General features: G+C 38.7%; 1 protein-coding gene across 4 annotated transcripts in view; it reads left to right on the forward strand.

Moving 5' to 3' along the window:
• Positions 1–16,413, forward strand: part of rnf144b (ring finger 144B) — a 41,891-nt gene that overhangs the window by 13,740 nt on the left and 11,738 nt on the right. For 3 of the 4 annotated variants that reach the window (NM_001113670.1, XM_031903165.1, XM_031903164.1), the window contains 5 exon segments: positions 6,599–6,800; positions 7,658–7,762; positions 8,970–9,030; positions 12,875–13,076; positions 16,031–16,175. In NM_001113670.1, the coding sequence (NP_001107142.1) occupies positions 6,636–6,800; positions 7,658–7,762; positions 8,970–9,030; positions 12,875–13,076; positions 16,031–16,175 (678 nt within the window). In that variant the 5' untranslated portion in view covers positions 6,599–6,635. 4 annotated transcript variants of the gene reach the window in all.

A 16,413-nucleotide genomic window follows, 5' to 3' on the forward strand; every position in this document is an offset into this window, starting at 1 on the left:
AGCCCCATGTACATAACTTGTAAGGGCACCTGCAGCATTCCTATCTACTGATAGAGCCACAGCCAATAAGAGCAGGCTTTTCTGACCAAACTTTTGCTCGTTTCTGAGTGGCTGCTGCTCTTTTCACCAGATAGTGCCACAACAGTGTCTCTCTTGTTTTAAGCAAACTGTGCAAATACAGAGGGTGCTGTTTGGGGGCAACCTAATGTTACATTCAGATGTTGTGGATTGTAAGGTGGGGGTTTTGTGCCTCGAAGGCTTTTGTTGTTAAGGGTGTGCTTTATGCTCCATTTATAAATGAGACTATTGACACTGAGGCTCCATGTTTTCCAAATTCTTAGTGATTCAGAGCTTTCTTAAGGTGGCCATACACGGGCCATTTCTAGCTGCCAATATCGGTCCCTTAGACCAGGCTGATATCGATCGGGCCGGTTAAAAAATTTAGTCGTATTGGGGACCGCATCAATGAGCCGATGCGGCGCCCGATCCGATTAAATTTTCTAACCTGCCCGATCGATATCTGGCTTACTTTACCTATACCCGTTGTTCTAATTCAATCGTTTGGCCCCAGGGCCAAATGACCGAATTAGCCTGGACATGAGGGCCATGTTTTACTGTTTTATACAGTAAAAGAGAGCTTTAACAGAAAAATTGCAAGAGATTGATTCCATCAAGTTATATGTTATTTGCAATATTGACTCTTGTTAAAAGCAGACATTATAAAAATTACATTTTTCTAATCTGAATAATTGACCTTTAGGTTCATTTACGTCCACTATGCAGTTGCGTTTGCACATATTACCCAACACTTTGCGCTTCTATATAGTTACCCTTAGGGCCGCTCAGGCCCTCCTGCCTCCTGTTTCGAATTGAGCACAGTTGCACCTATTGATGCAGAGGAACCATGGTGCTGCCACCAACTCTGGACAAGGCGGTAGCTTTAGGGATTCCTCAGACCTGTAAGTAAATAGGCCCAGCGCATTTGCATCTAAAGAATTGGGCAGACATGTCACTCTCATAATGTCAGCACAGTTGTGTACAATATCTGGCAAGCGCAGTTGAGTTAATTTTGACACATAGGTCACAAATGCTTCAGGTGCAAAACACCTCTTGTTTTCTACAAGCTATCAACTGACTCTTTTCTTTTGCTCTATAAGTTGTTCAGTGAATCCATGCCTTGTATGTTCTAAGATCTGATTCAGGGTAACCAATGGAAGGGATGAAGCAAGCTGCCATCAGTTTCCCATTAGGGCAAGGGAATGTAGGAAAATTGTTGCATGTGCATTTAGCACTTAGCAATGAAATACAGTACATCTGCTTCAGTCATTATTTGTGGCGGAGTCCCATCTACAGTAATTACTATTCACAGAAGAATTTCCATTGGTTTTTCTGCCTTGCTAACACTCCCAGTATTTGTGTCTGCCAGCAAAGCAGTGTATAGTAGGATTGTTCCAAAGCTAGAATTCTTATTATGTGGTATTTTTTTTATTTTATAACTGTGCATATTACATTCTACTGATAGCTGTGTGTGCACTCATAGGTCGGTGTTTTCAAGCAACAATTGTCTAACTTATGAGTGCACCTGGGGTTTCAGGCTATTACTATTAAAATGGACAATGGGCAGTTCTGAGCTTGTTTGTCTTCCGCCTGCTCGGGCAAATTGTTTGCCATAGTTACATAAATTACTTTTTGTATTGGTAATACACCCTTATTTACTATTTTATTAGCATTGTGTCCACTCACAGCTTTCTGCTTTGGCAATTTTTCCCTCTGTATATTACAACTCTACTCTTACTTAGGCATGGGGGCTAATAGATCTGTACTCTGGTTAGGGAAACAGAGAATACTATTTATATTAGGGAATACTATTTTGGGCAGAAGATGCTTCTAGTGAGCAATATGCCCCAGCACTGGGAGGGAGCTTGGTTTACGGGTTACTAAGCTAAACTAAAGAATTTTTAAAGCATTAACACTGTGGTCGAAACACATAAAATAACAAAATACATAGATTTTTTTTTTTTTTTTTTTAAATTAAAACAGGCAAAAAGTATATTCAGCATTGAACTCATTTTGCACAAGGGAGGGGGTATACTGTCTATTAGCAGAAAATTAACATTTGCATTTGACCCTTGTATTCTATAGTGCTACACTTATAAAGATATGTTTGCCAGGCTTTTTTTTGGTATTTTTATATACAGGTCTTAATGCTTTTCTTTCCTATAAAGTTAACATTTTGTCTGTGGTTTTGTTCTTTATTCTTTTAGACATGGTATGACCAAATGTAATAAAACTTCTCAGGAGTCGTCCTCAACCAGGAGGAGGTCAACAACTATTTTGTGGGTTTAAAAACATCATAAAGGTTTTTTTCATGTTATCACACATCATGATTTATGCTTGTGTGTGCTATTTTATTGCTAGCAAGTCACTGACACTTTTCTGACAAGATAGGGCAACCCTGAATATAATGGATCTTATTAAGATTCAACCACACTACTACATTGATATCTGGATACATCAGATATCAATCTGGGAGGAGGAGGAGACTATTTTGGGCCTGTATATGGCTAGTAGATTGCCTCCCTTTCTCATAGACTTAAGTTATTATCCCAATAGATAGCTTGATGGCGCTCTCTGATTAAACTGGATTATGGTTTTGCCAGGACTTATAGAAGGTTTATGTATTTTATGTCTTTTAAAAATAGACACTGTGAATAACTGCCTTATTCACAAAGAATAAACAAATAAGCTGTCTTTCAAAAACAATACCTGTCCAAGAGATCTTGAAGAGGTCATGAAGTTCTTGCTGCAGGCTGAGCGCTTTTATTTAAGTGGTGGAAACAACTCTTAGGAGCTGATTCATTAAAAAAACAAGTTAGAATCCTGAATGGGAAAAATTGGGGTTGGATACGATAATTTCTGAAGATCGCAAATATCACAAAATTGCTTACGAAAAAATCGTATTAGTCACGATAATATCGTATTGGCGATCCAAAAGTCACAAAATTTTTGTACTGAACGATTGTAAACAGCGGCTTAACCTTTCCGAAATTTTTGCACAAGCGTACGAAAAAGTCACGAAAAAAACGACGAAAATATGCTTGGAACATTCAAGTCAGCAGCTAGGCTGACCTGATAGGGAACTGAAGCCTGTCTATGCTTGTGTGAATGCAGGGCTGTGATTGGCTCTCCCCCTCCTACTGTGCTTCTGGCAGGGACTGTTAGGACACGCCCACTCTTCATTTCACACTGGACGGAGAAATGATAGGATCTATAGGGAGCTCCAATAAAGGGGCCATTGTTACAGATAGGGTTAATGTTTAGCCCAAAGGGAAACCAGCACCGTATATTATTCATAATTGCCTACAAAATTAGCATTTTTCCCATTTATCCAATATGTCTCCTTTAATAAATCTCCCCCATAGTATTCTGAAGTAGTTTTAGATATGCTTATATTACACAACAGCTGTTTATATTGTTAGAACGTCTTGTATTTTATATCTTTATATTTGTTGTACTGGATATACTAGTGCTGAATAATTTGGAGCAGAGAATTATGATTTCTATATAGCAGGAAAGTTAATTATTAGGATTTGGTAAACTGATTGTGCAAATTGTTTCCCAAGTAGTAGCTCACATATTTGAACAAATATTGTATTTCTCTTAAAATGTCTGTTACCTCATAGTCCTATGACTTGCCAAGTGCTTTCACGGAAGGGCTGTTAGTCATTTTTATTATTATTGTGTCATTTTAAATATGCTATGCAGTTCAGTATCTGTTAAGTTACAAGAGCATACATTATGGATAAATAAGGCAATATCTATGCAGGTATTGGTACTTGCATTCTTGTGCTCTTTGCACCTCTGTTAGAGCTTATAGCTATAGCTGTTCTGCAAATAACAGCACTCCCCCAACAGTTCTTGTTGAAAGTTGTGGTTTAGCTGAGCCAGTGTAGTTTAGGTTGGAGCAATTTTGGGGTGGTATTCTAATACAATGTACTGGGAATTCATTAAAGGAACACTAAGGGGCTTAGGCCCCTATATGTGGACTAAGGTCCTTATATGATCTTTGTTTTCAACAACAGCCTCATGCTGTAAAAAAAAAAAAGATGTCCAATGTCCAATCCTCATTCTCTGCCTTTGACTTGATATGTATGCAGAATGCTGTAATGGCATATATGAGCTTGTCACCTTAGCTGTATCTGATTCTGTATTGTCCTTGCGAAATGGCATTATACATTCTTTCTGATTATTATCTGGCCAAATATTGTTTACTAAGGCACAAACGCTTCGAATGCGTCCAAATGTGTTTTTTTTTTCATAATGATCGGTATTTTAGCGATTATTTTGTCGCCGGCGCGACTTTTTCATCGCCGGCGCGAAAAAATCGTATGGTAGTGCCAAGTACGAAAGTTTCGGATTCATTCAAGCTTCAGTATCGTGACTTTCCTTGGGCCAGGTTGGAGCTGCAGAGTGCCATTTATTCCTCTGTGAGGCTTCCAAAATCATGCAAAGTCGGAAAGGTTTTTCTGCCGTTTACGATCGTTCAATACGATAAAGTCACAACGGCGACGAAATAGTAGCGCAAAATCCGATAAATTCGCTATAGCGACGAAAAAGTCGCGAAATTTTCTTTTCCAATCCGAATTTTTGCTATTCGGGATTCGAATTCGGGCTTTGGTAAATCTGCCCCTAGGTGTTAGAAAAACACTGTGTGCCACAATACTGACTTGACTTTCTACTATCATAATATTGCATTTCAATTTTGGATTTTTTTTAATCATTTCCAAAACATCAGCATTTATTTCATGATTACTGTTTGTTTGTTTTTTCAAGATATGCCAACATCTGGTGCAGCAGCTGCCTTTTTTTAATAAGTTATTAAGTTATTTTGCTTAATGCTTTTAAAGAACCAGTATACCCCCTTGTTCAGCATGAGCTTAGTTAATAGAGTTTATGTTGAACATACTTTAAGGTGGCACAAAACGAAGTTTCGAACGATAATAGCTGTGTGTATGGTGGGAGACAAGGCAACCGATTTTAGTAAGAGCCTTGGATATTGCTTGTCTTGTCGATCGAGCAGAACGAAAAATTTTGATCAGTTGCCTTTGAAGGCGACTGAACATTGGCAAACGTTAATGCTGAATCATCAAGTAGGGGTAAGAATTTCTTTGTTTTCACCTGCATATCTGACAATTCAGATCTTAATATTAGAGTGGACAAACAATCTTTCCTGCAACCAGTGGTTGCGGAAAAGATCATAATTGTAACGTGTACGGCCACCTTTAGATTATGGTCTTAATCTCAAAGACTTGTGTTTTTCTTGTTATTTCTTTACATTTAACAGAGAGATTGAAGCTACTTTATGTTTGGTCACTGCTAGGTAGATCATTAGATTGCCACTATAGAACCCTGTCCATTCACCCCTTGTTATGACCATTCTCTAAGCAGGGGGATGATTTGTGTACTGGTAATCTAATTATCAGTCTTGCAAGGATGAATTTTAGATGTGCCTTTGAAATCATATATAAACAAAGAAAGAAAAGAGAGCTGTTATTCTTAAGGTCATCATGACCTTAACAATGGTCCCTGTGAGCTGCTTTAATACAATTAAATATCCTTCCGATAGTAAGATGTACCCAGAACAGTGCCAGGCCAAGAGGTACTTATGCCCAAGACTCTCGTGTCCCAGCTCCCACACGCACACACCATCTCTAATTCTTGGATTCTTACTAAAGATTGTACAAAAAACTAGTGACTTTGTCATACTTCACTGTAAAGCTTTGTTTTTTTAAATGTACTAAATAGTATTGCCTTGTTGCTGCATGTCCTAGGAGTAGATCTGATATTGTAAAACCTGTTTGCCTGTGTGTAGTTTGCATGCCTTTCTTGTAAATAACATCTGTGTGCTTTGACACAACTTGTCTTGAGTCAGTAGTCTGTAGTAAAGTACACTCAGGCATTGAGTACACTCAGGTATAACACCGCTGCTATGATTATGTTTCACCAATAATACAAGAGCATATAAATGTGTATAGTCCAAGCAAGGGTAGCATTTCACTGAAAAGGGGTTGATGCCTGGGTGCTACTGCAAGAAAAAATTCTTAAAATACAAATGCAATATAAGCCAGCACTCACAGGACTTTTAGAAATGACATTCAGGCAAAATAAAGGTTTTTCCTGAAGAAAATTCCTGTCTGGAACTGAAACGTTGGATAAATAAAAACCATGTAAAATATTTTTCATAAACCTTTATTTTGCCTGAATGTCATTTCTAAAAGTCCTGTGAGTGCTGGCTTATATTGCATATATATATATATGTATATATATATATATATATATATATATAATATAATATAATATGTGTATTAATGCAGAAAGAGTTTTTGTCACGGGCGACTAGTCTCCCCGTGTGCCTCAGTCCTAATGTGTATAGATTCCAATCTGGACAGGCTGTAACATGTAGCACATCACACAATATCTGATGTGGTGGTTACAGATGAAGTTGGTCTATGTATAGCTGTGGGTTTTCTGGGTTTTCTTTCTTTTTTTTAGGTTTTGCAGTGTTCTCCTTTATTTGATATATTTTGTTTTCTTTCAGATCTGAGGATTTAGAATGCAGCTTATCTAAAACAAATATGGCCTCTGCTGGTAAAGTCTGCCATCATACCATGTTGGCAGGTAATTCAAGCCCTGGAGAATTGTCCCTGGAGCCTTTAATACTGTGCAAACTGTGTCTTTGTGAACATCCATTTGATAAGATGACCTCCTTACAGGCATGCAGTTGTATTTTTTGCACATCGGTGAGTTGTTTTTTTTTCATTATTTTGATTAAAAACATTGTTTTTCATTTATACTGCCTTGCCCAACCTGCACAGAAAGTCCTTTAGCACACCCTCCAGTGTCCATACAGCAGGAAAGTAGATAGTGCCCAGAAGCTTCAAGTGCACTCCCTTTTACACTCAGCATTAGCAAAATAATTGCTAACGACAAATACTGAAATTGGTCGGTAGGGAGAGAAAAATCTTGACATACCATTAGAGCTCTGGCACACGGGGAGATTAGTCGCCCGCAACAAATATTTCTGTTGGCGGGCAACTAATCTCCCCGAAATGCCATCCCACTGGCGAATATGTAAGTCGCTGGTGGGATGGCATATGCGGCGGCGCGATTTCAGTGAATTCAGGGAAATTGCACTGCCGCGTATGCCATCCCACCGGTGATTTACATTTTCGCCGGTGGGATGGAATTTCGGGGAGATTAGTCGCCCGCGAGCAGGGAGATTTGTTGCGGGCGACTAATCTCCCCGTGTGCCAGAGCCCTTAGGTATGTTATTCAGGGGGTTGTTTAGAGTAACTTTAGAGGTAAGTAGAAGAAAAAAAATAAGGTTAACTAATTCTTTAACTTCAGAAGACAGAGATGTGTCTGATAAATAAAGGGTCAGTTTATGTATGAGTTTCAAACAGCAGAAAGTTAGTAACTGGTAGAGTGGTCAGTTTCATCAGTAGCCAATTTTCCTGCCTGCATGTTTTTATAACTATACCTACCTACCAGAGGGCTGCCAGGTACCAAGCCACTTTAATATAGGTGGCATCTTGTGAGGCTCTTTGCCATTAACGATGTGACAGTGCTTGTGACTGAGTGTTCTTACCTCCTTTAGTGCCTCAAACAGTATATACAGTTTGCAATCCGGGAAGGATTTGGATCTCCAATCACTTGTCCAAACACAGTGTGCACAAACCAGGGTATCCTTCAGGAAGCAGAGGTATTGACATTTGCAAAGCTCTCCTGTTAAAGCGAAGCCTCAATGTTTCTGCTAAATTCCTTTTTTTAGTCAATTTTCTTACCACTAACAAACACCTGGTATCAAGCTTTCCTTGCCAAGGAAGTCAGGAGCAATAGATTTCTTGTTCCACTTTTTATTTTGCTTTAGATAATGTTTACTTTGCATGAGCTCAGTCAATGCTTTGCCTTTCACTGAAAAATCTAAACATCCCGGAGTTCCACATTTATGAACTTTTCAACCAGCCTGCACACCAGCTACTGGCTTGCTAATAACTACTCTCTGTGGTATCTGTAGGCTTTCCTTGGCATGATTTTTATTTGCTCGATTCTGATGCATATTTAGGGTTTGCTTGGCAGTAGGAATTATGTGGTTAATATCTGTGCTGTTTAAAACACCTTTTTTCCTCAGATGTTCATTTTACATTCTCATAAATAGAAGGCTTTTATTTAGCAAATATTACACACCACATTATACACTGACAACTTGGAATTTGTTTTATATCCCTTCTTATGTATTAAGTATTCGTATTATAATTTTTTTATAAGCGCCAGCCATTTTCCTTAGAATTTTGCCAAAGTATGCAAATACAAAGACGGCATACAAATCTAGGTTAGCATAATTGCAAGAGAAGCTGATACTTGTTTGAAGCTTTAGGGCAATAGGACACTATTAATAGGACGCAATTTGTAAATGCTTTTTCAGTGGGGTCAAAATTTTCTTAAGTTATAATATGTATGTACAGATAATTAGTAAAACAATACATATTATATGTCACAAATGTGCCACAATCACATATGTTTCAGTGTACTTAGTAGAACTTTAAGTTTGTATTCAGTCATTTCTGGGATGTTACACATTCTGTGTTGTTAAAAGCTGAATTGGAAAAGATTGTGTATTGCGAACTAGTCCCCCATCCAAGAGAACTAGGGCATACATTTGCACCCATTAATTAAAAATAATTAATTAAAACCCATTCATTAATTAAAACCTGTTACACCTGTAACCTGTTAGTACAGTAAAATATATATAGTAATATATGTGCATTCTCAGCAAAACAATACAGCCTAGCGATTCATATATTGCACTGTGTATTTTCCGTATTTATATTTTTTGGTAGGATAGTTTATTTGTCAAGTAATCTTCCATGAGTTTTATTGCTTATAAACTGATTTAATATCTTTTTTAGATTTCTGCTTTGGTACCTGTTGAACAGCTACAATTGTATCAACGGTTAAAACTTGAGAGAGGTGAGTTATCTTGTGTTTGTGAATAATAGTAACTTGCTTGCTTTCACTGGGCCAGTACGTGTGCTTAATCTGCCTTTTTTAATATTTTTCTTGTGAAGTGTTTAAATCAGTTTGTTAAACTAATGTCTTAAAAATTATTAGGCAAAACAGAGCCAGAGCTGAGTCATTTGAGATGCTGTAAATAAATCCTCCATCTTCAGCCTGCCACCATCTGCAGAACTACAGCGCCTGGCATCTCCTGGGAGTTGTAGTTTGTCAGCATCTTGGGAAACAGAGGCTGTGAATGCATGCCGTAAAAACCTTTTCAGTTCAGTATTTAGCCAAAACTTTTGTGCAGAATGTGGTACAACTGGTATTTCATCCCTAAGAAATTGTTCTGCACACACTATAATAGAAGCATGCATATTTTGCCTTTAGAATTTACAGTATGTGACTGCAACTTCCTTTGTGCCATTCAGTATCAGTTACTATATTAATAACCTGGGTGAGCTGCCAGGTTCCGCAAACTACTGTTCTCTTCCTGACTTTTATCAGCCTTATTTTTGTAAAAGAATCAACCACAGGTACATACAAATATAATAAAGCTTTATATTCCCTGATGTTATTTCCTTGTTAATGATCTACCCTGAGAAAACACTCTACCGGTTACCAACTTTCTACTCGTACATAAACTGACCCTTTATTTATCAGACACATCTCTTCTGAAGTTAAAGAATAAGTAGTTAACTTTTTTTTTTTTTTCTTTCTTAATTATTCTAAACAACCCACTGAATAACATACCTAAAGATATGTTTAGATTATTTTTCTCGCTAACGACCAATTTCAGTTTTTGTCCAATTGTTTGCAGGGCCAAGCAGTTAGCTAGGTTTTCTAACTTTAAGGTCTCTGGCACACGGGGAGATTAGTCGCCCGCGACAAATCTCCCTTGTCACGGGCGACTAATCTCCCCGAACTACCATCCCACCGACGAAAATGTAAGTCGCCGGTGGGATGGCACACGCTGAGCAGGCAATTTCGGCAAATTGCCGAAGTTGCCTCGCAAGACATTTTCGGCGATTTGCCGAAATCGCCTGCGCAGCATGTGCCATCCCACCGGCGACTTACATTTTCGCCAGTGGGATGGTAGTTCGGGGAGATTAGTCGCCCGCGACAAATCTCCCTTGTCACGGGTGACTAATCTCCCCGTGTGCCAGTGCCCTAACTGGACGATATTGCTTTGAAATGGTGGTTTTTGTTTCCGTTTTTGTTGTAACTTTAAACAATTGTTTCGGAATAAGTTTGGTCCTATGACAACTACAAGATCTTTTAATAGTTTTAACGTGTATGGCCTGCTGCTTGCTTGGCGATGTTCTTTGTGGCAGGTAATGCACGTTTTGGCCACACAAGGATGGCTTAACTGGTCTCTCTCAAAAATAGTATTCAAATAACACAAATTTATTTACTAGAGATCTCAAAGCCTGCTAGAGTAAAATTCCACCACTATTAATGTCTATGGTTTTTTTTGGGACCATATTAATCTATTGATTAAAGTAAAAGTTCTCTCCTTGATAAATAGTAGTGGTGGTCTGCTACTCTTTTATGAATATGCCCCACGTTCAGAGGGTTGGGAAGCCCTCATAAATTTTGGAATTCTGCCTCTTTATGTCAGCTGGAGGCATTACCAGACCGGATTTTCGTGTCACAATTAACAATATAAAAATATTACAAAAATAAAGTTAGAAAAATAAACAGAAAAATAAGTTTCACTTAAATTTCAACACTGAATGAGTTGCCTGCTGAAGGCTTCAAAATAAAAGACTGCGGGATCAGTTTAGTTAGTTACGCTGTTTATAACCAGGTTAACTTTTAACTTACTGTCTCTTAAAATTATATGTTCTTTTTTTCTTTTAAAGAATCCTTTAGCTTTTAACTGTGCTTTGCACAAACATGTATATCATTACACAAGTGTAACATTTTATGGAATAATAAAGACCAATATATTTAACAAATAGAAAAATGGAAGCGGAAGAGCAACTAGTAGAATGGTATATTGGCTGCTTTGAAGGCTGCAATCAAAATAACTAGTTTACTTTTCATTGACCTGTGTGGAAAGTGGCCTGAGTAGGACCAACTTGCAATTCTGGAGGCCAAAAATCCCCCAAAGCTGCCCCGAGCCCAGTAGAAGAAGCAGTGCTGTTTTCCTGGTTCAGGTTGGGCTGTGGGGTGGCACAATCTCTGTAGGCTAATTAAAAAGTACTACATCCTATGGAAGGATTGTGCTGCCTCCAGCCCAGCATGACTGACGCAACTGCAGAGGAGCCTTTAGCCAAGTTGGAGTGTTGGTTCAGGTTAGTATCGCTGGGCTAGGGGCTTCTTTGGGGGGATAAAGAAAGTTGGTTTCACAACTGTTTAGTATTAATTACATGTTCCTCTGGATTTTTATGTGAATGTGTCAGGATCACTTTAAGAATGATCAATTGTGGGTAGTTGGTGTTTTCACTGGTCTTGTCAAATCTTGCCATGGCCCTTTGAGTTAGGCTTACTGTCTATCTTTGAACCACTGCTGCTGTGCCTCGTCTAAAGTAGGCATGGAGCGTATCAACTGAATGATTCCCAATATCCTGCCCTCATAAAATATATAATTGGTACTTTATCATAAAAGCCATCTTATAAGGCTTATGTATGGCCTTGGAAGTGCAAGAACACACCCCTTAGGTGTTCTTGCTGTTTAATTGAATGTTGATGTTTCCAGTAATATGCTTATGAATAAACCGATTTAATGATGTAATAGTTCATCAACGATAAATCATAAACAGAATTCTGCTTAAGTTGTAAATGTATGCAGAGTCATCCAGAAATGTAAATGGTTTGTTATAATGACTGTTTCGTGGGTAATAAAGCAGCAGCTATACAGCAGCAGCAGCTTCGGTACCTTTTTATATCGGCAGCTTTAGTGAAGGCTGATTAAAAAGTATTAGAGAGCATAATTAAGTCATTTAGATAAATGATTTTATAATTATGTGACGGTAATGTGCACCAAGTTACTCTTTTATTACCACAAACTGATCTGAGTATAAGTATCTTATATCACCTTCTTTTAATAAGTCTTATTATTTCTGCATTACAGATAGGTATTGCTATATAGATAGTAGTGGATTGTGGATCAGAAATAGCTCACATTTGTTTTACTATAATGTAATTATCTGCCTTCTCACATACTAGTTTGTGAATATATTTGCAAACACAGTTTCACGTTTGGGCAAAAGAATGTTTTCTTCCGATATACTTATAATTTTAAGAATATATTGGGCAGCAAATAAGTATTCAACACAAGTGTGACACTGACATTCAGGCTGGGCTTTAAAGGACTATCTAGGAGCAAAAGTGGGCATTGTCCCTTAATTTCATCCTTGTGTTTGTTGACGGATATCAACTGCTTGTGCCTGTACCTGGGAGGATTCAGGGCTTCTGGGTGCAGGCACAACTAGGAAATTTTTTTAAGCGTTGGGGCAGATTGTCAGCCTGCGCTTATCCGCAGGCTGACAATCCACCCCGTGTACCCTTGCCCTTGTGGTTTTCAGGCTGGGTTTGGGCCCACAGTTGGGAACCGCTAGATGAGACAATGGACCCTTTTGATACATATAAGGCCCCTCTTGTATTTCTTTATATATGTTCTTTGTGGTGGTTCTTGTCTTGTCCTGACTAATTCTTATCTTACCAAACCCATATGATGGGTTTTGTATATAAAGTAACTGAAGTACTAAACCAGTAAATCCTAGCATCATAGCATAGGCAGTTGGATTAAAATTTATATTTATTGTACTTTGTGAAATACTATTATTTTATAGCTTGTTTTCTATTTCAGAGGTGCATATGGACCCCTGCAAGACATGGTGCCCTACTGTAGACTGCCATACTGTATGCCATGTAGAAACTGGTGACTCTGGTCTACCTGTACCAGTGGACTGTTCTGCTTGCCTTATAAAATTTTGTTCTGTTTGCAAAAACATCTGGCATCCTGGACAGTCATGCCAAGTAAATTTGCCTATCATTCCTCCCGAGAAAGGGTAAGTTGTACACTGTTAACAAAACGGATGTTTTTGAAGATCAGAGCAGGGACTGAGAAGGGGCAAAAAAGGAGTCTTGAATGCACACAAGTGTTTTCATGTCACATTGGTCCCATGTGCCCAGTGATGGGATGCCATTCCTGTTGCTGCTAAGAGACAGGGCAGTATTTGGTGTATTATGTTTTCTAATGCTTTGGTTTGTCCAGCTTAGTGTTTAAACAAAATAGGCAAGGAGCGTATCCATTGAATGAATACAAGAAGCCTGCCATCATAACACATATGGTTGATACTTTATCTTAAAAGCCATCTTATGAATAAATAGCAAAGATTTTCAGTGGAATAAAAACAACAACATTTATTATATAAATGTTGTTGTTTTTATTCCACTGAAAATCTTTGCTATTTATTCTTATACTGATTCAGGACTTATTCAGTGGGATATAACTAGTAGATTCCCTTTCTGAAACCTATTTTCTATTTAAAGCCATCTTATGGCATCATTTAGGGCCCTGGGTGGTGCACAACACTAAGGCTAATGTCTCACAGGAGTCACCCACTATAAATCACTACCTCAGGTAACTAGTCTCCCCAAAAAGCCTTTCCACCGGCAATAAAGGCAGTTGTCTGTGGAAAGGCCTACACTTTGCTTAATTTTTCAGAAGTCACCCAAAGTTGCCTGCAGGAGGAAACTTTGCGCAACTTTAGAAGCATGAAGTGATGCATTAGTCTTTCCACTGGCGCTTTCCTTTATTGCCAGTGGAAACGCTTAGTGCTCATTTGCCAATCACTTGCCTCTGATGCAGAGTGCAGCATCGGGAGGCACAACTACCCCTGCCCTTACTGCCTGCCAGGGCACTAGGTACATGGTAGGAGGGGGGCCTCTAAGGTCCCTTAGACCGATTCGGCAGCTAATCAGCCCGTGTATGGGCACTACCGACGGGCCTGCCCGACTGATATCTGGCCTGAAATCGGCAGGTCCCCGAACCCCATACCCACCGTTATTATTATAGCCTGGATTCTCTCGATATCGCCGACCCGTAGGTGGGGGATATCGGGAGAAGATCCGCTCGCTTGGCGACATCGCCAAACGAGGGGATCTTAAGGTGTATGGGGACCTTAATCAGCCAGCATTTGATTTAAACCACAGTCCACAAGTCTCTGTGCACTAAAACAGTGATTGCAGCTTTATTGGCACTTTGCACCCTTTAAGGCATTGCAAATGAGGCAATATGTCTCTTTCGGGTTATTACTGTGTGCTGCTTCCTAGTGTTGGAAGCTGCCCTTGCCAGGATTGCTCCTTCCCTGGATTATGTTCCCCTGTGCAAATATTTACTGTGACAATACTGCTGTGTCTCCATTTACAGTCCTTGCTTTGATCTCTCACTTAGCAGCTCTTCTGTGTTACTGAAAGTGTAGTTTGCTGACTGGTACATATCTACATGTCCCTATACTGCTTGTGAATGTTTTGTTTTTTTGCTGAAGTGTACATGATTCTGTGTAAGAAGAGACCAAGGTAGGCAGGTTCAGGATATGTGATTCAGTCCTTGTCAGTAAACTGCATTTTCAGTAACTGTAAGAAGGAAAGAGCAGAATAAGTTTGTCTGCACACTAACTGGACTGTCTGCAATGCTGTGACAATTAGGAATACCAAGATCACAGTCTTCAAATCCTGGAAAGCTGGGACTATAGATACAGAAGTTGGATTGAAATGGAAGTTAACAAAGGGGTAGGGGCATTGCTTAAAAAAGCAGCATCTTGAGAAATGGCTTTGTCCAAAAACCTTACATGTTCTCTACACTTGGTGCCAAGTAAAATATAAAAAGACTACAGTTATTTTAGTCACAACTAATTAATCTGCCTGTATGAATTAAAAATGGTTGTACCAGTGCCTTTAACAGTTTAGTCTAGCTACAGCTGTTGGTGCCATTTCTGACAGAGAGAAATGTGAGGGTAAAGGTTTAATTTGAAGCCAAAAATAATGTTGTTAATCTTTAGTAAAGAATTGTATTTTTCTGACAGTGCTTTTTACTCCAGCTATTTTAACTCCCCAAACTAGTTTGTTCTAGTACTGTAAAATCTGTCTTTCTATCTGATTGCTGCAAGTGCCTGTGGTTTATAAATTTCCATAGAAAAAAGCAAAACATTGTGCTGATTGGTGTGATTGCATGACATTTCTAGCAGAAGTAAACTGTGTAATAGTCTCATCAATTCCACATATATTAACCAGGTAAATCCCTGAAAAGCATTTATGTATAATGTTCAATGGTAACTTTCTAAAATCGGAACGAGGGATTTCATTTTATGCAAAGAACTGTTTCATTTCATCCAAAGGCAAGTTAGTAGTATCCAGTCAGAGAGTGGCATTAACTTGTTACTTGTTTAAAAGAAAACATCTGATTGTATGCTATAGCTCACCAGACCTGGTGCATATTTTGCAGATTTTATTGCCCTCAAATTCAGCTTAATTAAGAGTTTTTGTACTTTTGCAGTATGCATGTGCATCCCATACATTGTAATGATACCTTATCCCATTATCTGAAGTTTATGTCTAACTCCCATGGAATTTATCTTTTTGAGTCTGGTGAGTACATTAATGGAATCTCTACTTAGTGACACATATCCTACAATCCCCCTTATTCGCTGCTGCGCCACCTTCCTTACTCATTTGTTGGACCTAGGCTATAGTTGTAAGATGGCACACCACCAGGTCCCGACTGGGAGTCTAAATATGCCCTGGCATTTCATGTACACAGAGGCTGCCACAAGCCTAATAAGAAATTCCATTTTACAGCAGTCCCACTGGCATCTGCCAGAATCCACAGATTGCCTGCAAACAACCACTAATGATTAGTGCTTAATATTGTGTATATAACGGTGTTAATGTTTCCTTTATAAAAGAGTCACTGACTTCATCAGACTCTATATAATAATAATGTATTTTTTCTCATTTTTAGAATCCTTCTTACTAAAGATGTAGATGCTTGTATCAAGCAGTGCCCCGTCTGCCGGATTTATATAGAGCGGAATGAAGGATGTGCACAAATGATGTGCAAGAACTGCAGGCATACGTTTTGCTGGTACTGCTTGCAAAACCTTGATGTGAGTGTTTGATGATACTGTTAAACTAAAAGATTACCAGTAAAATAATTGCAAATCCAAAGCTAATGTTACATGTGGCGTTTTTTCAAGTGATACTTTTTACCCTGCACCTACAACCATTAGATCAGCCTGGGTGCAGGCACACATGACAGATATCTGCTCTGAAATGCAAATTCTTGCTTTGCTTTGGCGATATCTGTGTGTGTCTGTATCTGGGCCGATTCAATGGTCCTGGATG

This window comes from Xenopus tropicalis, chromosome 6 (genome assembly GCF_000004195.4).
Source record: "Xenopus tropicalis strain Nigerian chromosome 6, UCB_Xtro_10.0, whole genome shotgun sequence".
NCBI lineage: Eukaryota > Metazoa > Chordata > Amphibia > Anura > Pipidae > Xenopus > Xenopus tropicalis.